The sequence below is a fragment of the Neophocaena asiaeorientalis genome, unplaced genomic scaffold (assembly GCF_003031525.2).
Source record: "Neophocaena asiaeorientalis asiaeorientalis breed wild unplaced genomic scaffold, Neophocaena_asiaeorientalis_V1.1 scaffold142, whole genome shotgun sequence".
NCBI lineage: Eukaryota > Metazoa > Chordata > Mammalia > Artiodactyla > Phocoenidae > Neophocaena > Neophocaena asiaeorientalis.
This window is the reverse complement of record NW_020174563.1, coordinates 1,777,686-1,803,576: the sequence shown is the minus strand read 5'-3', so window position 1 is coordinate 1,803,576 and position 25,891 is coordinate 1,777,686. Positions and strand designations below refer to the sequence as shown.

The window sequence follows — 25,891 nt, the reverse complement described above, 5'->3', positions numbered from 1 at the left end:
CAATCGGTGAAGAGTAAGGATCTGGAAAGCCTGACACAGGAATAACTGCTGAAGGAACTTGGAGATGCCTGGCTTGGGGAAGAAGAATTTATTGGCCACTCCAAAAGCTGATGAATGGTCACAAGAGGTAATTCCTTTCACTTTTTTGTGATGCTGCAGAGCACAAACTTGAAACCATGAATTAAAAAAAAAAAAGAAAAGAAGAGAAAAAAACCTCGCCTTAATGTAAGTTTTAACTTTCTAGTATTTAGTTTTCCTACAGTTGACTGGGTGGCCCTGAAAGATTATTCGTGTATAAGAGTAGTAGTAGCAGCTAGGAGTGCAAGAGCTAACATCTAGGTATGTCTACTATATGCCAGATGTTATGGTAAATACTTGGTGTGCCACCTCATGTAATCCTCCCACAATCCTATGAGGTAGGTATTATTAACAATTAGGAAACTCAAGCTCATTGAGATGACACGACCTGCCTAGGATCGCAGAACCAGTAAACGATGGAGCCGGTGCTCGAACCCAGATCTGGGTTTGACTCAAGCTCCAAGCCTGTAACCACTGGCACCCCCTGCCTGCATGTCCATCGATGGCAGTGTTTACATGGCACATAAAGGGACCATCTGGCTGGCAGGAAGTTGGAGAGAGGATTCTTACAAATGGAGAAAAATTAGGTAACCTCTAAGATCCCTTTTGATAATTTTTGTGGTTACATTTTCCCACGTTTTCCTCTTACTTTTAAAATTTTCCTTTGACTTCAAGGTTTATAGAAATTTTATACTCCTAAAAACGGCTAAAGGTCTAATAACTTCATTATAGAATATGATAAATTGCCTGTCCAATTCTAACACCGAGGATAACCATGCTGATTTTGAGTAACACATATTTTCCTTGATTAGTTCCCTTGTACGAGTGAAGGTAGGCTTGATTTTTCTCAAGTACAGTTGATCCTTGAACAACGCAGGGGTTAATCCACGTATAACTTATAGCGCACCCTCTGTATCCAAGGTTCCTCCACATCTGCTAATTCAGCCGACCACGGACCATGTAATACTGTAGTATTTACTATTCAAAAATATTGGCATGTAAGTGAATCTGTGCAATTGAAACCCACGTTGTTCAAGGGTCAACTGTATATCAATTTCCTTGTCTCATATTTTATAGCTACCACCATTCAAACATACCTGCACTTTCACTTCCTTTGTAGACAAGATAAAATTCTTTTCAGTTGAGCAATTATCCTTCCAAATACAAGAGCAAATCGACATTTGGTATCTAAAGTACAGAAAGATAACATAAAAGTATAATACAGATACCTGAACTTAAACCAAGTCTACAGTCCATGGAAACCACACCCCTGCTTTGTGCAGTTGTTTTTTACTGACTGAAGGGGAAACAAGGGACTAAGGAGAACTGGCCCTGTGCACCCTCCGCTACACTTGAACCAGGGTAACTTCTGAATGGTTTGAAAAATAATGAGAAAGCACTGCTCTGCAGGGCGGTTATGAGCCAGTGTAGAGTCTGGCAACCTTGGGGTCAACATCTGGATAGCAAACATGGTTAACTCCACTTAAAAAAAATATTATTTTCTTACAGCCAATCATATGGCTACTATAAAGACAAAAAGAAAACCCAGGAAACAAAAAGTGTTGGCAAGGATGTAGGGAAATTAGAACCCTCGCACACTGTCGGTGGGAATGTAAAATGGTGCAGCCACTACGCAACACAGTATGGCGAGTCCTCAAAAAATTAAAAATAGAATTACCACATGACTCAGCAACTCCACTTCTGAGTATATGCTAAAAAGAATTAAAAGCACAGACACAAAGAGATACTTGTACACTCATGTGCACAGCAGCATTATTTACAACAGCCAAAAGGTTGAATCAACCCAAATACAACACTGATGGATGCACGGATAAACAAAATGTGGTACATATACATACAACGAAATAATATTCAGCCTTAAAGAAGGAGAAAATTCTAACACATGTTACAACATGGATGGACCTTAAAGGAATTATGCTGAGATAAGCCACTCACAAAAAGACAAATATCGTATGATTCCACTTATATGAGACTCCTAAAGTAGTCAAATTCAGAGACAGAAAGTAGCAGCATGATTTCCAAGGGCTAGGAGGAGAGGGGAATGATGGATGAGTTCTTGTGTAATGTGTATAGAGTTTTAGTTTAGGAAGATGAAAAGAGTTTTGGAGATGGATGGTGGTGATGGTTACACAACGATATGAATGTACTTAGTGTCACTGAACTATGCGCTTATAAATGGTTAAGATGATCAATTTTATGCTATGCAAATTCTAGCACAAAATAATTAAGTTTTTTCTCCAAATATAAAATAAACAGTTTGATTTGCATTCACATGAAAAATAAAAGGCTCCCGTTGTAACATATCACATAGTTTAAGTTGGGTCCTTGAAATGATCTACTACAAAGTCAACTAATATCAAAATGTATATGTTCTTCACATAAAATAAAACCGCAGTATTTAGTACAAATCTGTTCCTAATGTTTTAACAACTATTTACTTAGTACTTACTACTTGCAGAAAAATCCCCAAATTATCATCATCACATCTGAATGCACTCTGGGGCACAGCCACGTCCAACCAATTCACAAGAGAATGTTGTAATCCAGTGATTTCCAAACTGGGAGGCTATGAAAACACAGAACAACTTCTGATACAATAATGGGGTAAGACCTACAAGTGATGGCGTCTACACAGATACCATGGACAAGCCACAAATCTGGCTCTGAATTCTCTTAAGGCCAAAACAGAAAGAGAAATACAATTATGCCCTTTTAATTGTCCACAAGGAAGAAAATATATCACTTCTTTAGGGAAAACAAACTCCCTCCTTGTCCTTAGCTCTCATTTCTCATTCAGGGTAATATATAGGGGACTAAGAGTATTTGAGGGCAAAATAATCAATAATGCCACTTAAGCTAAATTGTTTTGAAATGCCCCTGAATAGAAATGGAGGGTGTAATTCCAACTTAAAATTCAGTGAGGGACATTTTTCAGAAAATCAAGAAAATATAGCCCAGGCTGTAGCATTCTGATGGTTTAATTTTAGGATAAAATTTAGAACATTTAGAGACATGGATAAATTCTATATATTCCAAAAATGTGACCTCAACTAAGCAAAATTTTCACAAAAAGATGGAGTGTTTCCTGTTGCGAACCTGGAATACAGGTATTCTGTGCATAATCCAAAGACACTGACATATTCTTGGCCATCTGATTATTTTTAAAGTTGGTATCCTTTTGTCGAATCGAGAAATTAGCTTATAAATGTCCACATCAGCTTTGAAACAAGGTGGACTGTCTTCTCTAACGGATGGATTTTCCTAATTCAAGCTGTGTGTGATATACCGTGTTGTTCTTCAGCATTGAATTTGGAGGCAGATCCCCGGATCTGGCTCTAAGTGTAGCCCCTCCTAGCTACATAAACTCGGGGAGGTATTGAACCCTCTCTCCAGGCCCTACTCTCACCTGTAAGAATGGAGGCGACGAGATCAACCGTAACAATCATTTCGAACTGTGTTGTATGGAGGCACCTTAGTGGATGAGGAGGTGCTTTTACTTTTACTTCTCTCGTACGCTGGCATCTACTTTAGCACCCAATAAAACCTGAAAATCACCAGACGTAGATGCTCTACAATCTAAGATTGAGTCTGACTCTGTGATTTTAAACAACTCATCCATACCACAAAATAAAGTAACAAAATTAAGTGAAGAAAATATTCAAAGTTAAATCATTTCTAAGAAATTTTATTAAGGAGAATTATATTCCCACACTTCATTTGCAATTCAGTTGTCCAGAACCCAGAACAACAAAATCTCCCTCATACAAGCATTTTAAGTGAAGGGTGATTTCTCAAGTACCTCAGAAAGGCACAGTGTCATGAATGTGGCAAATAAAAAGATAGGTGAAGGAACAGATGGTATCACTGCAGCTTAGGATCCAACCACTGGACATAACGACGTGTCCACTTCTCCACCCGGGGAGGCTCTGAGCTCCCTTCCCCAGAGGACAGACACCTCTTCTGAATCCCTTTCAACCACTGGGCGGAGCTCCAGTGCTCTGGTCATTCCTACCACCACCGGCTGCTTCCCACCAGGGTTTCTCTGATCTAGCACCCCAGGCCACAAAACACTTGAACACCACTTCTCTGTCCCTGAATTGAGAAAAAAATCCTTTCAAGATATTTTTCTGAAAATAGAGCTCGGGAAGACTGTCTTAACATAAAACTGATGGGTTTATCCTTATCTCATTTGAGTCTCACAGCAACTCATGAAATAGGGAGAAGGGGTCTGTGTTAATAACCCTGTTACCCAGGAGCATTGTGAGGCCCAGAGTCAGACAGCAAGGAAAAAGTCACGAATGCCAGAGCCCATATTTCAGGACTCCACGTAATAGGAGCTCAGACTCTACCATCTATGCCATCTTCCTACGCCTGCCCTATACTCTCCCTAACTTTGCCATCAGTTGGACTGTATTAGGAATAACAAAAATCATCAGGTACATAATGATGAACCTTTGAGCATCTAAAGAAAATTTGACACCAATTATCTTCTTTTTCCTCCTTGGTGCTGGAGCCAGGGTTCTAAGGAGAAGGAAAGAGCAAGATGAACGATGTCGAGCAGATAATGGAAAAATCCTGCAGGTATTGGGGGGGGGGGGGGCGGGGGTTAGAGCGTAGAAAATCGGGAGACAGAAGAAAAAAGTGGGGGCAGAGGGCAAGGGAAGACGATCATTCTTCTTCCACTGCACAAAGTATCTAGGGGTAGAAAAGAGGGAGTGAGGGAAAAAGAGGAAGAAGCTGAGCAGCAGCTGGGGAAGAGAAATGGAGAGAACTGCCAAGCAATGAAAACAAGGAAAGTTGGGTAAGAGAAAAAAAAAAAATTGGAAGTAGTCAAAACCTTCCAGAAACTTTAGGTATTTTAAATATTAGGAGGGCAGTACTCTACATACAGTAGTAGTTCTCGGTCTGGAATGATGAAGTCTAGGAAATGTATTATTCAAGTCTATAAAATCATCAAAGTAATGGATAGAGTTAGCAGTGATATATTCACTATATTACAAAATACTAGAATTAGTATTGAAAATCGAAATCTAGAATTGAAATCTGGAAAGGAACAAATTTTGAACAAATTATCCACTTTAAGGAGACAGAGAATAATAAATGTATAGATACTAGGAAGAAAATAAACTCAAGGAAAAGTGGTAGAGATAACTATAGAAATTTAAAAGAAAAAGATAAAATAGATAAAAGCTAGACAGTTCTTTGAAAAATAATCAAATAAACTAACCCTTAATGAGGCTGATCTTACAAACAGAGCAAAATTCATTTGGAAATAGCCAAATAAACATTAGAAGAAAGAAAGTAGAAGATTAGAAAAGGGAATACATAATTACAGAATGAACATAAGTTAAAAAGACAATAAAAGAATATTATGAACTTCCTCATAACAAACAAATTTCAAAACTTAAATGGAAACGATAAAATTCCTCGAAAGATGTAACTTGTCAAAACTGACCCAAAGAGAAACAGAAAACTAAAATAGCACTATAACCATTAGATACATCTAATTGGTCCAAAAAAAAAAACCTCACAAAGGTGGTTTTATAAGAAAATTCCACTAAATTTTCAAAGAACAGACCATTTCAATTTTATACAACTCTTCCGGAGAACAGCAAAAGAGAGAATACTCCCAAACTCACTATATGAGGCCAGTGTAACCTTGATAATAAACCCTGATGAGGACAGAACAAAAAAAGGAAATTACAAGCCAATCTCACTTATAAACAGATGTTAAAAACCAAAACAAACCAAACTGAGGAGAATGTTAAAAAGAATACATTATGACCAGGTTAGGTTTAGTCCAGGTACACAAGGATGGCTTATCAATAAAAAGAATCTGAAACTATAATTTGCCACCTTCACAAATAAAAGAAAAACCTCATGATTCTCTTGGTAAATGAATATTTGATAAGTTCAACACCCTTTCATGATAAAAAAAAAAACAACTCAACAATATAAGAATGAAAGGGAACTTCATTAACCTGATAAATGGTATGCACCAAATATCTTTCTCAACATGGAATCATTAGATTCCTTTTAAATACCAGGGATGAACATGGATTCCTACCACCTCGGCTGCTGTTCAACATTGTCCTGAAGGCCCTAACCAGTAGAGTAGAAAGAAGAAAAATAAATAAGAGGTATAAGGACTGAAAGAAAGGAACAAAACTGTAATTATTCACGGACTGTCTACAGATACTGAACCCCAGTCTATCTTCATTATTTTTACTTTCTACTCCCCACTCACTCCTCTGCTCACTGCAGTCAGGTTTCATGCTGTCAAGCTTCTAAAACTTCCCTCATCAAAGACACCTGGCTACCAAATCGAACAGATGCGTTTCAGTTGCTACTTCACCTTCTTGGACCTCTTGTCCCCTGGCCCCCCAGGCTGCTTTTCCTCAGTGCATTCCACTGGCTCTCTTTCTTCCACAGACAATATTCATCGTTTGATTTCAAACTTTAAACGACACTTCTCCTAGTATTATTATTTACTCCTTCAGCCTCGATCACCATGTTTAATCAGGTGGCTCCCAGTACTAAAGATTCCCGAGTTTTTATCGGACAAGTCAGGATGACCTTATTCAGATGTCATCATGTTCAAAGGTGAACTCATCCTCCCCTTTCCTCCCTACTTCAGCCACCACCTTCTATCCTGTGACTTATGCCATGAATGTGGGGTCATCTAACTCTACCAGCTTCATTCCTCACACTCAATCTATGATCAGCTCCTACTCATATTGTGTATCTCAAAGTCTCTCTTCTCTCTGCTCTGTATCTTCCTTTCCTTTTCCACAGCCACCAACTAGGCTCAGACTCTGATTCTCTCTCTTGAATTCCTGCACCTGGCCACTCTGCTTTCAGGCCTGCCCTCTAATCCTTCTCATGAGGAACAAATCTTACAGTGATTCTAACTGCCCAAAATAATCCAAACTCTTCAGGCATATTTTACAAAGTATTCCAAGAAGACCGACCCTGCTTCTACTGATCTAGCCTTGACTTTCTCGTTACCTATCCCACTCTGTTCCAGTCTTAATGACCTATTTGCTGGAATTCATCCCTTTCTCTTCCCCCTATGTTGTGCTTTCTGTAAGAACCTAGTCAGTCATCTGGCTCCTGCAGTAATCTCTTAAGTTTTATGAAGACAGGCTGGTGCAGCAGTATCTGACAAGATGAACATTCTGTAAATACTTACTGAATTAAGGGGAAAATTTTACATAAAGTAATAGATATCAAATCTATGGTCCACCATTATAAAGTTGTATAGGGGTTACATCCTTAACACTCTGAAGTTAAAATGAGAGGAAAATTATGTCTGCCTATAACTCATTCAAACTCATTAGCTAGAGTAGAAGTCGGACACTGCTCTCTGATTGGAAAACGGCAGTGAACAAGACAAACACAACTGCATCCAGGTTACAGTCTTGGTACTATTGTGAGATACAAAAACTCATGACGATAGATCTTGGGTCATACCAAGCATCACAAGGCTAATACATACACACAAACACACTTCACGCTACTAATTAAAATCTTATGTATTTCTGTTCAAAAACTTCACAAAAGTTACCAAAACGCAAACCAGCTTCATTTTACACAAACTTCACATTTATTTAACTTATGTCGCAGCTGCTTCCAAAACTAAGTTGTAGCAGTATATTTCTGGATTATGTACACAACAAGCTAAAAATTCAGGAATAATGTGGACTAAGTAAAAATTCTAAATTCCTACTTTTTAAAGGAATTAGAAGTTTTCTTATAATCTTCATGGAGCTGATATTACACAATGATAACTACACAACCACAAATCACAATCCTTTTTAAGAGAATGTAAATGACAAAGTCAAAAACTGTACATAGAGCTTAAAGTATGGTGTTGCATAATTACTTTATGAAGTATGTATAATATTTAATATGTGCTTGGATCATATTTATATACTACCTTTATTATCAGTAGATGCATTTGCTTTTAATATGGAAAACCTAATAAGCTTTTTAATTTCTCCCTGTTCTGCACAGTGCACAACTATGGGAAGGGCCATTATGGGGTTCACTTTCACCATCAATGAAATCCCCTAAAATTAATGTTTAAGGAGCTCCTAAAGAGGGAAGACTAGAGTACTGCAATTATATTCACAGTGATACAAATCCCTTTAGGCCCCCAGTCTAGTAAAAAGTAGTACCAGGACAAAGGCTAAAATAGCTCTCTGGGTCTTCATGTTCAGATTAAACATCTACTCAATTCAAGCTGAGCTAACTTGTGAAGTCATCAGCTTCCAGGTCAAACATTATTTGGACCGGAGATTAACTGTGGGGTGTCCTCAAACTGAAAAGAAAATTTATATTTAGATCCCTATATTCTAGCCTACACATTACTCCACCAACACGCATTTCAAGCATTTTTCTCTTTTGCAAAAGATTCCTGCTAAGCAATGCTGTCTTCTAAATGAAATGCCTTCATTCTTTGAACCTAATTAAAATTAAGGAACTTTTAATAGCTTTAATAACCCTCAAAAGCTGGAAAAGCTCTTCCCTGGCATCTTCCCCTCCTTAGTACCACCCTCCCTCCAAATCCAGAAAAAAACCTGCACAACAGAAAACACGAAACTAGCCACATGCTGTGAATGCTGGGGACCATGATTCTCCACTGATTTGGGCTACAAAGGAAGCCTATGAGTAATCAAAAATCCCTAATCAAAACAAAGTTAAAAGCCACCTCCCCACTCCCCGACCCCAGTATAATTTCCCTTTCTCTTCTCAATCCACTCAAGCATCTCCCCTCCTCGTTTTTTTTAGGGAATTTTAGCGGCCTCTGAACAGCGGATGGTAAGTTCATCTCAATGTCTGCCAGGGCTGGGACACGCGAAAAATCACTAACTTGTAAGGTTATTTAGGACAATAATGTCTTTCAGTGCCCTACTCCTCCCACTCCGGCCCTACCTGACCTACTACCAGTATTTAGCCGAAAATAATATCTGTTCACGTGCTTTACCCCTCAGCGGCTCTTCCCGCAGGAACCGATGCAAACACACAGCCGGCCGGGCGGGCAAGGTCCCCGGCCACGCGCACCCCTCCCCACACGCCCGCGGACGCGCTCCGCTCCACACACTCGCGCCCAACTCTTCTTGGATCCACTTACATCCCTGGATCTCGTCGGGCCACCCTCCTCCTTCCCTCCCCGGCGTCCCCGGACGTCCCCGAGCTGCCCCGGCGCAGGCACTCGCCCACCCACCTGGGCCGGGGCTCCCCGGCAGCGCGCTCCGCCCGGCGCTCCTCGAGGCTCCAGCAGGAATGCGCTCGGCCTGTTCCTCCGCCTCCACTCCAGCCCAGCCCGGAGGCGCGACCCAGGGCGGCACCGCAAGGTCTCCCTGAAGTCACCTTCGCGTGGCCCGCCCCCCGGCTCCTGCGAGGCCGAGCAGAGGCGCGGCCCAGGACTGCGCCCGGGCCGCCCGAGGTCCGCGACGGCCCCTCGGCCACACCGCCACCCTCCAGGACTCCCGCCGGCAAATGGCCTGCGGCGGGCGGCTCCGCGGCGGCTGGCGTCGTCCGTCCCTCCTCCCCTTCCCCCTCCCTCTCCCCGGCTGCGGCGCCCGCTCGCTCCGAGGCGCAGGTAGGGACCTGTCAGGGGGCTGCGGGAGCAGCGCGCGGGGATTTCGGGGAAGGTGGCACCGCTCCCCGGGCTCTGCGAGCAGCCGTGGAGGCGCCGGCCCGGCCCTGGAGCGGGCGCTGTACTGACGCCGGTCCTGCGGACGCGGCCCTGGCAACTTTTAAATGGCCAGCCTGCCCCCCGGGAAAAGCAGAGGGATCCTCTCTTCTGGAGTCTTCCATTCGAAGGTAACTGACACACAGGCTTACACTTAAGAGTTAACGGTCCGATTCCACAACAAAGACTGAGCTAGTCTGCACATATTTATTTTTCACACACTTCCTGGGCTACCATTTAAGCAATGAGGAAAACAACAGTATTGACCCTACTAACGTGAAACCTACTCACGTGAAATAGGTGTTTCTGATTCTGGCGACCCCTAAAGGGTGGACGAAGGCGTAAAGGTCAGTAAGACCCACCACATACATGATATACTTAAAAGTGGGATGTTCAGGCTAATGAAATTCCTCGTTAACTATGAGGTTCTGGTGAGGAAAAACAAACACTAGTCTTAAACCTTTCTAAGGTATACAAATCTGTCCTCGACTTTGGGAAGCAGAGTAATACTGAACAAAATTGAGTATTTCTTTGACAAGATCCTAGGGTACTTTAAGTTCGCCCTTCCAGCAGTGGTGGCTGTATTTGCACTACAGATGAAAAACGTGTAAAAGATGAGACAAGGCCACACTCGGAAAAATGGGAATTAATGTCGGTGAGGTTTCAAGGTGTCTTTGAAAAGGCAGTTTTGTTTTTTTTTTTCATTCTCAGTTGGTGACTAAATATTATCACATTTTGAAAAGTCACATTTGTCACTGAAGAAGAGACCTTGCTACAGAATCTTTCTCCCTAGGCCCTAAAAATTAGAGAAAGAATTCAGTTTGCAAAAGTAGTACCAGGCAGCAAAACAAAACAATGAACAACAAAGGCTACTTTGTTTCAGAAGGCAATTTACAAAGCACCTAAAATGTGCCAGGCACTGTACTGAGGAACTTCACATAAAATAACTCATTTGCGTTCTCATTTTCAGATGTGGAAATGGAATTCCCAAACATATATTAATTTGCTCAGGGTCAAGATAGCTGAGTTTAGGTCCTGATTGGTCTGACCCAAAAGCTTGTATTCTTTCCTTTGTACATTCATTATTCATTTATTCAAGTATTCATTAACTGTCTACTAAATACCAAGCACTATGCTAGAAACAGACGCTACAAAAATAAGATACTTACTTGAGGAGCTCCAGTTAAGTAAATATATAATCAGACAAGTAAATATATAATGATACAATGTCATAAGCACTGCAACAGCAAGGAACTCCTAGACTAGGAGGGACGTTAACTCAATTTTGAAGGGTGGAACCTGGGATTGCGAAATGGTTAGCAGTCATCCAACACAGCAATCCTGAGAACTTTATCTAACAGAATGGCAATGGGGAATCTGTGTGCTGGCTTGGAGGAGACAGACAACTGAGATACAGGAAGTAAAAATGACAGGACTTGATTAAAAATGGGGCTGAGGAAGAAGAACGAACCAGAGGCAGCTCCCATGTTTCCGGCTTGAGTTATCCAACAGGTAACTTTGAGTTGAATCGGTAACTCGGTTCTAGGCACTTTGGTTTAGAAATGCCTCTGATGTATCCATATGTAAATGTCCGAAAGGCAGCTGGATACAACTGGTTCATAGCTCAGAAGATCCAAAGTGGATATACCTGAATCATCATGGATTTCTGGGTTGAAGGAGTGGGAATTCTCCAGGGAGAATGCTGAGTGAGAAGGCCACCCACAGAAACCTAGGGAATACTAACATGCAAAGCACAGGCAGAAGAAAAGATGCTTTAGAAGAAGACTGAGGAGGAGTTGCTATACAGGAAAGAGAAGCCAGAAGAGGGAGGCACCATGGAAATCACAGAGAAGCATTCCAAAAAGCAAGCAGTAGTCAAATGCCAGACCCTTTAAAAAGACAAGCAAGATAATGTAAAGATGTTCTCTGATTAGCAACAAGGAGATATTGGCAAGAATGGTCTCAGTGGACTAGTTGAGGAATAAAGAAGTAGAAACAGAAGGTATCACATTTTCAAAAATGGAACTGGAAAGGGATGTAGGGAGATAAAAGCTACAAGGGAGAATTCAGAAGAAGAGAGTAGCTGTTTTTGAAGACAGGAGACAGATGCCTCCAACAAAAGGAAAAAAAGATAAAAATCGGAATGAGGGACTAGTAGGGAGTTGGCAGCATGTACAATGTTCGCCTAACGCTTGACAATAAATTTTGCTCAGAATAGAGATGAGAGAGAGAAAGGTGAAGGCCTGAAAGATATAAACATTGCAAATGAAAAAGAGAGGGATTAAAGGACTCTGAACAGCTCAGGAAGCTAAATGAGTATTAGAAATCATGACTTTATAGAGTTATCAGTCCATGTGAGGGCACGGATTCTCTCCAAAGACTTTAGCATCTGGTCCAGAGTAGCAAGTACCTTTGGTTGGTTCCAACTGAGAGTCTGAATTGTTCCATTACACCACAAGCTTGGCATCACTATCTTTCCAACCATACATTTGGGTTACATCCCTTTAGCAGTGAGGAGATTTAACATTTTATAAGTGAGTTTACACTAAAAACTGATTAGACTCATAATATCGAGGGGAGCTCAATAATACACAGACCCAGAGAACACCAATGATGACTTCTGAATGACATTTTAACCACTCCTGATACCAACCTCTGGTGAGAACCGTAGAAAGAATGATTCATGAAACCAGTTTCTAGCCTTTTGAATGGAACTCTCAAAACAAGGTTAAAAAACCACAGCCTTCACATTCTATTATAGTATGTTTCCCAAGTATATCATAAAACATACAGTAAAGGGGCTTCCCCGGTGGTGCAGTGGTTGAGAATCTCCCTGCTAATGCAGGGGACATGGGTTTGAGCCCTGGTCTGGGAAGATCTCACACGCCGCGGAGCAACTAGGCCCGTGAGCCACAACTACTGAGCCTGGGCACCTGGAGCCTGTGCTCCTCAACAAGAGAGGCTGCGGTAGTGAGAGGCCTGCGCACCGCGATGAAGAGTGGCTCCCGCTTGCCACAACTAGAGAAAGTCCTCACACAGAAATGAAGACCCAACACAGCCAAAATTTAATTAATTAATTAATTTAAAAAAATACAGTAAGGTTGCCTTTAGTAGATCAATCACAAACTTTACAGCTTATCTTACATATTGCCGGTTTTTTTCCGACAACATAAGTAGTGTTATTTCAAGTAAAATACACCTTCATAATGCCTCATTTATGTAGAGGTCATGTGGATACTTGGAATATCTAGGCTGTATCAGAGAATCTCCAAATAAGCAAAGAACACCCACATACCAGAAGGCCTCAGACCCTAAAGCCTGTGCTCACTGTCAAGCCAAGTTTCTCACACTAAGCCAGCTTACTCTTACTGTGGACATAATTTTACCAAGTTTGGTTACTGGTTTTCTTTTGAACAAACGGGAGATTAGTATGAGTAAATCAGAAGGGATCAGTATGCCGCTGCTAGAGACAAGCACCCAGTTGGTCTAAAGAACAGGAGAGAAGAAAATTTTAGAACCATAAGGAGTAAAAAGGAATTCGAAAAGCATTATTAGGATTGGGCCATTTAATCAAAAAAGAGTCCTGTAAACATTATCCCCTGACGGTATCTCTGTATTAAGGCAAAGAGTAATTACAAACATACAAAAGGACAATCCTGGCGCACCCAGAAGAGATAAAGTATGAAATCTTCAGTTTAAGAAGTAAATGTGTAAGATTCAGAGTAACTGTCCTCAAAAAAGATTAGAATAAAAACATATTTTCTGCCGCTGGGGCTGGGGTCACTTACATCTATCGGGTCCCCATTCTGTGCCAGGTGCTATGCAGAGTTTTGCCAATCGGATCTCACTTACTTCTTAAAACACTCTTTTTTGGTTGGTCACCACTTTGAAAAGGAGATTGTGTTTTACTGAGGTGAAGACAGAGATTACATAGCAGAACCAGGAAACGGACTCAGGTCTCTGTGAGTTCAAGCTTATCATTGCTCTTCTAATAAAGTTTTTGGATAACGAAAATAAAATTTATGATGCCTGATACATAAGGCATCACAGTGCACAATTACTCCACTCTGGCCTCAATTAAGCAATTAAATTCCTATGCTGTAACTCTTAACTACTCGATAAGACCAACTTCAATGATGCCATTTATCTTTCAAATATTTTTTAGGCCTTCTCATCGTCTATAATTGTATTTCTCAGAGGGAAATCCATGGATTTCTACTGAGGGCCCCACAGGGTTGATATTTCATAGAACTACTAAAAAAGAAAAATCTTAAAATACTCTAAAAACAATGAATGCCATTTACTAAATGAATACTTTGTGCTCTTGTGATATGCTAATATGGTCTATATACCTATTATTCATCTACATACATCTGATCTCCACACCCAACCATCAGGTGTTTACATATCTTTATTCTTCAGAAACTTGCCCAAGGTCCTACAATTGGTTAGGGAAAGACTGAGATTTAAAAGAGGTCCATTACACTTTCAGACCAGGGCTCTTAATGACTTTCTACATGGTCTCTCTTATATGAAAGATGAAGGTATCAAAGTTCAGAGAACTTAAGTAGCCCATTATCTCTTAAATAATAAGTAATAAGGATGGAAACACAACACAATCATTCCACAGTCAAATAAATTTTCTTTAGACAACACCACCTCCTCCCAAAACAAGATAAAAGCAATGTTAAAGACACAGAAGCTCCAAGATGCCATCAGAGAAAAGGGGTCACAAGTGTTAATTAGACAGCATCCTACAATAACAACCGTGGACTTACACTCAGGGCTTACTATGTGTCAGAAACTATGCTAAGCATTTTGCTTACAATTATCTTACTTAATCCTGATGACTAATTTTAAAGGCATAAAGAGGTTAATTAGGCTAAACTTTAGGCTAATATTGTTGCACATGTAAATTTACACACAGAGGTGGCTATTTTTTTTTAATCTGTTAAAGATTAGGATATGTTGGCTTCTTCAGAAATTAAAGTACTTCTAATCTAGTGTTCACCTTAAAACTATACAACCCGAGAACAAAAAAGTTATCAATACATTCATCAGATACCACACAGGAGACGTGAATTTAGTTTTACAAGGTAATATTACCTGAAGCCTGTAACATCATAATTTGTTCTGTTCTGCAATGTTCTGCAATTCTGTCATCCTATTTGGATTTATTTAGGTCACTAAATCATTCCTCATTTAAACAAGCTAGAATATGAAATTTGCAAAGCAGCAAAAACAGAAATGCTGAGAAAGGATATTTTCAAACACCATTAGGAGAATCTACCAGTTAACATGTTTAATGAACAATTATGTTTTCCCATGGTATTTAATAGAATTCTGTTGAAAGACTTTCTGTAAGTTTGTTTTAAATGAATTCAGATTATTATTACATATTTTTTCTTATTCTCCAAATAAAATAATTATGGAATTTGTGGTATACATAAAAAACAGAGCATTTTCAAAATTTCACATGAATTCACAAGGCTTCTTATTTTAATGATGGGAAAATAAAATTTTAGATCCTTACATATAAGAGAAACATATGTAAGACCATTTTCATCTATCTTGTTTTAACACCAAAACCTAATCTCTAACCAAAAGGCACAAATCAATTGTAACAAGAATAAGAAAGTCAGTGACCTTGGAGAGTATTGTGCTAAGTGAAGTAAGTCAAACAGAGGAAAAACAAATACCGTATCATTTTACATATATGTGGAACCTAAAGAAAAACAAAGAAATTTGGTGTCTTAATCTAAAAAGTTGAAGATTAAACATGTGTAGAAATTAAATGCAAAACAAAGCCTATTGCTACTTGGCTTGCATTAAAATCATGAAAATGAAGGAAAAAACATAAAGAAAAATCTTAGTTCAGGCAAAACACACCTGGGGCTTCCCTGGTGGCACAGTGGCTGAGAATCTGCCTGCCAATGCAGGGGACATGGGTTCGAGCCCTGGTCTGGGAAGAACCCACATGCCGCAGAGCCACTGGGCCCGTGCGCCACAACTACTGAGGCTGCGAGTCTGGAGCCTGTGCTCCGCAACAAGCGAGGCCCAGATAGTGAGAGGCCCACGCACCGTGATGAAGAGTGGCCCTCGCTCGCCGCAACTAGAGAAAGCTCTCGCACAGAAACGAAGACCCAACACAGCCAAAAATAAATAAATAAATTTATATAAAAAAAGAAACCACACCTTAATGACTTTTCAGTCCTTAGAAGAAGAGTTACTAATGGATGACATACCACTTTTACTTATATTTGGAAGATCAAATGGCAAATTTTTAAATGGGAGAGAGCGAGCAGCACAGAGCACAAAAAAAAATTTAATCCATTAAGCTGAGTTCACATAGGTAAGTATGATAACAACCTATTTTCTAAATAAAAGTATATATTTTTCATATAGAGACCTTCTGTTCCTAGAATACTTTCATAGTCCGTCTTATCAAAATGTCACGACAACCCCGAGTAGATCAACTTTAAACATACTTGTTAAATATGGGTACATAAACAAATTAAATGATATGAACAGAAGTTATTTCAGAATTATCCTGCTTAATCAAGAATAAATAAGTTCTAACTTTTGGTGAAAAATGAAACTGTCGTTGCCTTTATTAACTCTATTTTCTCCTACCTTTGGACAGTTTGAAAGCAATGATGTACTGGATGATCAAGTGTGACACCCAAACAATTATTTAAAAAATTCAGTTGCAAACTACCTACCCCTTCTTGTTTGGTGAAGAGATTAAGGCAATCACTCAAAGCTACACAAGTTTCTCTAGAAGCTTCAGAGACAACTTCAACTTTCTGAAGGAATGATGGAAGCATTTCTATAAATAAAAAAATAAATAAAATGAGTAGGATTTTAAGTAACCTTAAGGTAAACTAAGACCATAAACGTATTTTTATATCTACTAACCTCATGTTTCCTTCTAGCTGCCTTAATAAGCAAAGCATATAGTATATTCCTTGGGCATCATAATTAAGCACGTACTTTATGCAGGGCACATAAATTAGTACAGAAAACGAAAGAACAAAGCCTTGACTTAGAAAAGCCTATATCCTAAAAGGAGAAGAGCCAGAACTTCTTTAAAAAAAAAAAAAAAAGGTTCATAGGAATAAATAATATAATGTTTAAGGAAAACAGCTGTCAAGAAGGACTGATATCATTACTTATAAAACATTAACATTTCCTTTCATGATATTCATTACTAGATAAGTAATTTTATTCAAAGGCAAAGTGCTAAAAAGAGACAAAAATAATCCTGTAGTTGACAATGATGGCTAACAGATCTGAAGGCGGCATTAACTCAACTTCCCCTACTTTTTAAAAATCTCATTAATAGGTTTTTAATATGATTTATTTAATAAATAAATAAAATTTATTTATTTTATTTATTTATTTTTGGCTGCATTGGGTCTTCCTTGCTACGTGCGTGCTTTCTCTATTTGCGGTGAGCGTGGGCTACTTTTCATTGTGGTGCGTGGGCTTCTCATTGCGTTGGCTTCTCTTGTTGCGGAGCACAGGCTCTAGGCACGCAGGCTTCCACAGCTGTGGCTCGCGGGCTCTAGAGTGCAGGCTCAGGAGTTGTGGTGCACAGGCTTTGTTGCTCCACAGCATGTGTGAACTTCCCGGACCAGGGCTTGAACCCTTGTCCCCTGCATTGGCAGGCAGATTCTTAACCACTGCGCCACCAGGGAAGCCCTCCTCTACTTCTTATTTGGATAAATGTTTCGTATAAATAAGTCTTTCACTCTCAAAAATATGTCCCTGTCGAGGTCCAGCATCTTTCAGTATATGTTAAATTGGGAAGTAAACGATAATATCAGTATCTCCCCTGGACCCTTAAAGAAAATCTTAATCCACTCTACCATTACGGAAAACAAACAAACAAAACAAAATTAACATAATGTTGGCAAGAGAAAGCTGTAAAATACACACACGTCACTTAAGTGAAATGTCACATCCTGTCCAGACTAATGTGACAGAAATGTACTTAGTTGAAATAGCTTGGGATTTTATGTTGATTATACATTAGATCCTTTACATCTGTCCCTTTCATCAAATAAAAAAAATTAAGAAAGCTTTAAGAAAAAATAACTTAAAAGAGAAAGACAATTAAATCTGTAGCATCCTATGTATTTTAAGTAATTCTGATTTACCTAAAACACTATTCTTAAAACATGGTAAACAAGGTCAATAAACAAAGAATCAGGTAAATCCAAATGCCATTGCAACGAGTAGGCCATAAAACAGTGGGCTCCATCAAGAAACAAAAGTTTTCAAAAGAGAACATATGACAAATTATTTAGCCATTATTCTAAGTGATAAAGTTGTATTGCTCTGTTTTGTTCTTTTTTAAATTTTCCAAATTTTTTATATGAACATGATTTATTTTAGCAAAGACAAGTCCTTTTCTTGGAAATATTATTTCTCAAAACTCATAAGTCAGGGTTTCCCTGGTGGCGCAGTGGTTGAAAGTCCACCTGCCAATGCAGGGGACGCAGGTTCATGCCCCAGTCCGGGAAGATCCCACATGCCGCAGAGCGGCTGGGCCCGTGAGCCATGGCCGCTGGGCCTGCGTGTCCGGAGTCTGTGCTCTGCAATGGGAGAGGCCACAACAGTGAGAGACCCGCGTACCGCAAAAAAAAACAAATAAACCCAAAAAACCTCATAAGGCAAAAGTGGGCAACAAAAGGAAAAGGTCAGGGACTTCCCTGGTGGCACAGTGGTTAAGAATCCGCCTGCCAATGCAGGGGACATGGGTTCGAGCCCTGGTCCAGGAAGATCCCACTTGCCTCGGAGCAACTAAGCCCGTGCACCACAACTACTGAACCTGAGCTCTAGAACCCGTGAGCCACAACTACTGAGCCCATGCCACAACTACTGAACCCGTGTGCTGCAACTACTGAAGCCTGTGTGCCACAACTCCTGAAGCCTGTGCGCCTAGACCCCATGCTCCGCAACAAGAGAAGCCACTGCAGTGAGAAGCCCGTGCACCGCAACCAAGAGTAGCGTCCGCTCGCCACAGCTAGAGAAAGCCCGTGTGCAGCAACGAAGACCGAACGCAGCCAAAATTAAATAAATAAATTTATAAAAAAAGAAAAAGGAAAAGGTCAGAGTGAATGGAAGTACTAAGTCTTTCATTAATATCTGGATATAAACACCAAATGACATTTTATCATATTTTTCATCTTATGGAATAGAATTTCCTAGTTGTTCTTAATAATACCCAAATAATTGAAAACTACTATATTCTAAAATAATTTTGACTTTACATACTATTTCTTTTTGAATCTTTGATACACACTGTGAAGATTTATTCTGTACTTAGTTGCTAAACAGCAAAAGAGTACCATATGCTAGATGCCATGTGACTTAAATAGTACCTCAACAGATGTCTTACACAGAGCTGGGGACCAGGGATGTGAGGAGATGCACAAGAAAAAACAGACATAGCCTCTGCCTTCCAGAAATCATCTGGGTAATCTAGAAATTTTCCATTTTCATGGCACAAAGGATAGGAAGATGGTAGCACAGCCATTCATGGCTACATTTCTTTTTATTAAATGCCATCACATGCTTAACCATCTCCAGTTTTGTCTATGTTTTAGATATCTCACTTAAGATACTTGTTGAGTAGCATAAAACAAACATTAAATCTCTAAATAAATTTTAAGGAGAATTTGACAAATTTTTAAACAAAATTGACTCTGCAAGATTTCAAAAGATATTCTAAGAAATATATATTGAGACAAGTTTATAAGAATCTATTATTCAGAGCGTGTCAAATTCTTCTGTCCAAAACAGAGTCAAAAGTTATGTAACTTGTCTGACAAGCTAGTCTTCAAACAAGATGTCGGAATTAATATTAACTTGCACCGTGGGACGGTGTAAAAACCGTGGACTCTGGCAAATACTCTGGGCAGTGCTGCATATCAGGGACAGTCGGTTCACACTGGCATGCCTCTTATACAATGTCGTCTGCATACTGATTACATAAAAGGAAAACTGCTAAGCTTCTAGAAAAGTTACCAACTGGGAAATCACTGCAAATATGTTTTAGCCAACTAATATTTAGAGACTGAGCCGTAATAAATAAATGCAAGAAGGCCAGTATGTTAACATATCTGGCCTACTCTGAGAACTGGACACTGTTAATTTGAAAAAAAAAAAGTTATTTTTTGTACTAAAAATATTGCTGAACTCGGGAAAGATGCTGGGAGATCATATGTGAAAAGCTTAACTTTAGAGACACGTATAAAAAGCTCACCATCTGTCGTTTTCATGATTACACTGTACAATCTTTAATTGGGTAAGTTTTAAAACTAGTGGGGAAGAGCTTGTTTCTTGTTGTTAACAAACTAAACCCTAACACAGAAAACTTCCATTGTTCTCCTTATATAGAAAAAGTCCACACTCCTTAGACTAACATTTAAATCGTTCCACAAACAGCTTCAGCCAGACGGTTTTCCTGGAACTATTTGTTTTCCTAGAAATATTAACCTATTATATTTTACTGCTTCTAAACTTTTGTTAAAGATGTTCCATCTTCCGTGAATAATGGAAATAATAATTATTCATATTCAGAAGTTTCCCCACTTAACTAAAACTTTTTTTTTTTCAAGGCCAAGTTTAAATGCTATCCTCACCATTGAGCCGTCCTTAAATATCACTGTGGGATGTGACCTCTCCTACTGGACTCCAAAAGTAGCCACATCCACTTGTAATAGAGAACATGGGTAGTAGGTATGCTGAATCTCTGCTACCCTCAGTAAACTCTAAACCTCTTTAAGCCCCCAAATACCATGCACGGAACTTTGTACAAAGAAAAGACTCAAATGTTAAAAGACTAAGGAAAATAATAAAAATATTTTATTCCCATGGCTTACATAGAAAATCCAAATAGTTCTGGATTATTTAATTTTACATCAAAAGAATTACTGTATTTTAGTTTAAAAATATATAAGATACAAACATTTTCATTTATATTACTACAGGTTGGCTAATTAGGGCAGATTGATAAATTATTTAAAACTACATTTTCTTTTTACTTGAGGCATAAGAAAATATAGTTTGCTTGTTTTTCAACATTCACTCAAATATTTCTATCACTGGGGATAAGATATTTTAAAAAAATAAACTGGATGAATAGCATTTCATTTCCTCTACCTAGTCCTTCTGGGAACAGTGCTGCCTTAAGTGTGTGTGTGTGTTTTTTTTTTTAAAGTAAACACAAACAGCAGAGAGAATAAACAGTCCCAAAACTATCTAGTGACAAAGCTAAGGTCATAGGAAATAAAGAAAATAGCAAAATAAGACAATTTCTCTCTTGTGGTGAAAAAAGTGCAGTGCATCTGACTACGTGCTTGAGAGACATGATCTAACCTGCATGAGAAGAGGTGTTTTTAAAGTTATCTCATAATTGGAATTATCTAAATGCCTCAAGAAAATCAGTACTATCTCCTCAAAATGGAGAAAAAGATGTCTGCACATAAAAATTAACTATTCTTCTAGAAAACTTCTACTACATAAAGCCGTAACTTAAAAAAAAAAATCGAGATTGGTAACGTTATATAAGATGTAAGAATATAAATTTATCTGTTTCTTGTTCAAATTAAGATGATTAGCTTGAAATCAATCACCCACTAAACAAGTACCACTGACCATTCGATCTGTATGTCTACATCTACACAATTTAACATTAGTTGCAACAGAAGTATAAAATATATCGTTCAGAACAGCATGTGTTAAATGAGTTAAAGCATGAGGTAAATGAGAATAAGAAGATAATAAAAGGGATGTTATAAGATATAAATAGCAAACAAATTGTACATACATAAAAAATGTTACATATTCAGAGAAAAGAGTTACCATTATGGGATGCAGTAATAAAGTGAAGTTTGATAAAAGTAATGGGATTTGAGCCTGATCTTGAAGAATAAGCTTTTTTATTGTTAAATACAATGCCCAATAAAATGAACATATCCAAAATATCTGTAACTATTATTTTCAGATAGTACTGAAAATACTGGTCCTGAGAGGAAGAGAGTCTCAGAATTATGAGAACTCGAGAGGTTAGAGGATTTGCATCTACCATTTATCGAGTGGCTACCATGTGGCAGGTACTACACTCCAGGTGCTGGAGATAGGGCGTAAGTAACTGAGAAACAGTTTTTGTCCTTACAAAACTTGCAGGCTAGCAAGGAAAACAGAAAATAAAACAATTATTATTGAATGAACAGTACTGATCAGAGGGCATCTTTAGAATAGTAAGAGGGAAAAACATATTTCTTGGAAAAAATAAATTGAATTAATTTAAAATTTTAGAAAAGAGTGTACCAGTTAGGAAGACCTTTTGGGGTCAAAACAGGGAAGAAGCCAGCAGAACTATGAAATGTATTTTGCATTCTTTTGCAAATAAGAGTGAAGGGAGGGCTTCCCTGGTGGTGCAGTGATTAAGAATCCGCCTGCCAATGCAGGGGACATGGGTTTGAGTCCTGGTCCGGCAAGATCCCACATGCCGCGGAACAACTAAGCCCGTGTACCGCAACTCCTGAGCCTGTGCTCTAGAGCCCAAGAGCCACAACTACTGAGCCCACACACCTACAGCCCGTGCTCCGCAACAAGAGAAGCCACTGCAATGAGAAGCGCGCGCACTGCAATGAAGAGCAGCCCCCACTCCCTGCAACTAGAGAAAGCCCACACACAGCAACAAAGACCCAACGCAGCCAAAAATAAATTTATAAGAAAAAAAGTGAAGGGAGGCAAGGAGGAAGATTTTATTGATTAAAATCTCCATCAAAGGCTATGACTGGGGAGTTCCCTGGTGGCGCAGTGGTTAAGAATCTGCCTGTCAATGCAGGGGACACAGGTTCGAGCTCTGGTCCAGGAAGATCCCACATGCCGCGGAGCAACCAAGCCCATGCACCACAACTACTGAGCCTGCAAGCCAGAGCTACTGAACCTGAGTGCCACAACTACTGAGCCTGCATGCATAGAGCCCGTGCTCCATGACAAGAGAAGCCACTGTAATGAGAAGCCTGTGCACCGCAATGAAGAGCAGCCCCCGCTCGCCACAACTAGAGAAAGCCCGCACACAGCAATGAAGACCCAACGCAGCCAAAAATTAATTAGTTAATTAATTAATTAGGAAAAAATAAAGGCTATCATTGGATTTGCATCACTCCTCACTGTACTGTCCTGGCAATGAGCTCCTAACCTTCTTTGTGGTAGTGATCTTGTGAGAAAAACCAGTCAACAAAGGAGTCAGGTAGAGTCACATGTGACCCAGGGAGCTCTGTCTCCAGCAAAGTCAAGAGAGAGGCACTAGTAGGGTCTGTGCCCCAACAAATAAGGTGAAGAGTGAGAGAATTTGATGATGTTTTCTCCTATAGACTGGGCAAAATAAATACGAGTAATAAATCACTTAGTTTCATAACCTCTTTGCATCTCTACTTGACTCCTCATCCTGGCTGTCTGAAAGGAAGCCTGGACCCGGGAGAGCAGCTCCCTCGCCCGTGCCCTGTATGACAGACCTGGGCAGGAGCAGCTGTGGTGGCCTGAGCTCTGCTTGCTCTTCCCGCCCCTTCTAAGACCTGAGGAGGCTGGGTCTGCCCAGAGCGGAAGATGGAAACACAAAGTGCTACAGTAAAGGGGATTAGTGCCATGACAGGGAAAGTGGAGGGTGGTTTGGAAACACATAGTAAGAACACTTAGGCCCATCTTAGAGAAGCCAAGAGTTTCTAGAAGCTACACTTAAAAGATGAGGAAAAGCTAATACTTCACACAATGGGAACAAGACCCTAAAGCATGAGAAAAGTTCAATGCTACTGAACACTGAGTAAGAGGAAGGAAGAGGTGAGAGGTGAGACTGTTGATGCGAGCAGACACAGGTCAAGGTAGAGTGCAATTACCCTAAGGCACTGGAGGCCACAAGACCTGATCTGTCTTCAGAGGCCCCTCTCAAACCACACTGTGGAACACTCCCTGGAGGCAGCATGGCCAGACAACAGGGGCTGCAACCTACAGGTAGGACAGCTGTGGCCTACGTCAGTGTACTGATGGGGGGACAGAGAAGGGGACAATGGAGAGACAAAGGAGACACAGAACGTGCTGCGCAGGAAGGATGCACTCCAAGGTTAAGAGGACTCCAAGGTTTGGGCTCAGGAAATTGTATCAAACGGTCATGTGTTCTTTCAGATGAAAAATACCAGAAAGAACCTCAGGACAAGAAAAGAGAAGAAAAAAACTGACAGGAAAAATAAAGAGGATTTCTTTGTTGCGAGCTGGAAACTTCAGCCCTGCATCAATCCCACCGTCCCCTCGAACCTCTGAACGGGAGACTGTAAGGATTTGAATAGCACCTCAACTACAGCAGCCAAGTGACTGTCCTCAACAAATTCTACCTTTCACTGTAGATGCAGATCTAGGGATGAAAATCTGTAACCTTTTCTAGCTCATAGATCAAAAGTTTAGGAGTAAATATAGATTTCTCCATTTAGTCCAGACTCATTATTTTCTAAGAGCAGTCTCTAGAGCCAGGGTGCCCAGGGGCATACCCTGTCTGGCTTTTTTTACTAGCTGTGTGACCTAAGACAAGTTACCTAAGTTCTCTGTGTCCCTGTTAGCTTATTTATAAAATGGACATAATAGCTGTTATGTGCTAACGCTGGGTTGTTATAAGGAATAAAAGAGTTAATATATGCAAAGTATACAGAACAATGCACAAAAAAAGGCTGTATGTGGCTGCTGTTATTCTAGACAATACAATTTGTGGGTTACTGATATATTTTACATTAGAAAGTGCATGGGACACTTGTGGTACCTGGCTTACTAAGTTGATGGAGAAACATCCCTCTAACCCCAACCCATAAAGATGCTGATAAAATAATAATAATTAAATAATATATAGCAGAGTTTGAAGGAACAAAATCCCAGATATGCTGGAAACCCACAGAAAAGTCAAGGCTGACAGAAGAGGTGCATGCCAGTGAGGGCATGGTAGGGAAGGCCAAGCACAGGGGTGTCAGAGGTCAGCTAGGACATAAAGCAGGGGCTGAAAGCTGTGCCTTCACACCTACATGAGGGGGAGATGTGGCTCTGGCCTCACCAAGCAGAGCAGGGCCTTGACCCCCAGTGAAAGCAGAAATGGGCTCAGGGAAGCAGTGAAGAAGGGCATTTTCTGCCTAGTACTGTGGGTGGGAATCATGAAAAACAGAAATCCCTAGCTCATGCTGCATCTAGATATGCAATCCAATTTTAAAACTCTTACATCAACAGAAGCAGACACAGAACTACTGTGTAGGGACACTTCCATAATCCAGGAGGCAGAAAAAAACAAGCTCTCAATAAAAAGCTAAAATCCACCGTGAAGGAAACAATCCATCCCAAGGGACAGTTAGCCACAACAACTTCAGATGTAAGAACATGCTGAAAAGGGCTTTAACTTTACACGCTTAAAATGATGAGAGATAAAGTTCGAAATGTATGTAACATGAAAGAGCAGGCTTCTATGGAAAAAACTAAAACTTTAAAACTACCACCTAGAATTTCTAGAATTATGAAATACAATTAGGATTAGAAAGTCAAAGGATTAAACAGCCAAAAGAGATCGAACTGAGAAAGAAACTGAAACTAGAAAACAGATCTGAGGAAATGGCTCAGAATGTAACAGAAAAATAAAAAGAGAATGAGGAACTAAGAGGTGGGGAGTAAATAAGAAGGTTCCACACATACCCACAGGAGTTTCAGCAGAACAGAACGGATGAAGAAGCAGTGTGAGGAGAGAACGGCGAAGAACTTTCCCAGATTGAAGAAAGAATGAATGAGTCTTTGAATTAAAAACCACCTCAAGCAGCGGATATCAAGACAGATTAAAACTGCAAAACACCAAAGACAAAGTGGAGATCTTTGAAAAGCCGTAAGTGAACATAAAAAGAAAAAAAAAAAGACTGTTCACCAAATAATCATCATTAGAATATCAGAAGCCAGAAGAAATTGGAATCACATCTTCAAAATGCTAATGGATGGTAACTGTAACCCAGTGGGGGAAAAAAAAAAAAAAAAAAAAAAAAAAAATTTTTAGTTGAG

The 25,891-nt window shown here is 39.8% G+C and overlaps 1 protein-coding gene across 8 annotated transcripts in view; it reads right to left on the bottom strand.

Moving 5' to 3' along the window:
* The window catches only part of OSBPL1A (oxysterol binding protein like 1A), a 216,257-nt gene that overhangs the window by 108,891 nt on the left and 81,475 nt on the right, over positions 1-25,891 (bottom strand). For 4 of the 8 annotated variants that reach the window (XM_024757869.1, XM_024757867.1, XM_024757868.1 and 1 more), the window contains 2 exons: positions 16,522-16,628; positions 2,549-2,665 (listed from right to left, as the gene is read on the bottom strand). In XM_024757869.1, the coding sequence (XP_024613637.1) occupies positions 2,549-2,665; positions 16,522-16,628 (224 nt within the window). Of the gene's footprint in view, positions 1-2,548; positions 2,666-9,328; positions 9,592-16,521; positions 16,629-25,891 lie in introns of those variants that run through there. The other 4 variants (XM_024757870.1, XM_024757872.1, XM_024757874.1 and 1 more) reach the window with 4 other exon arrangements.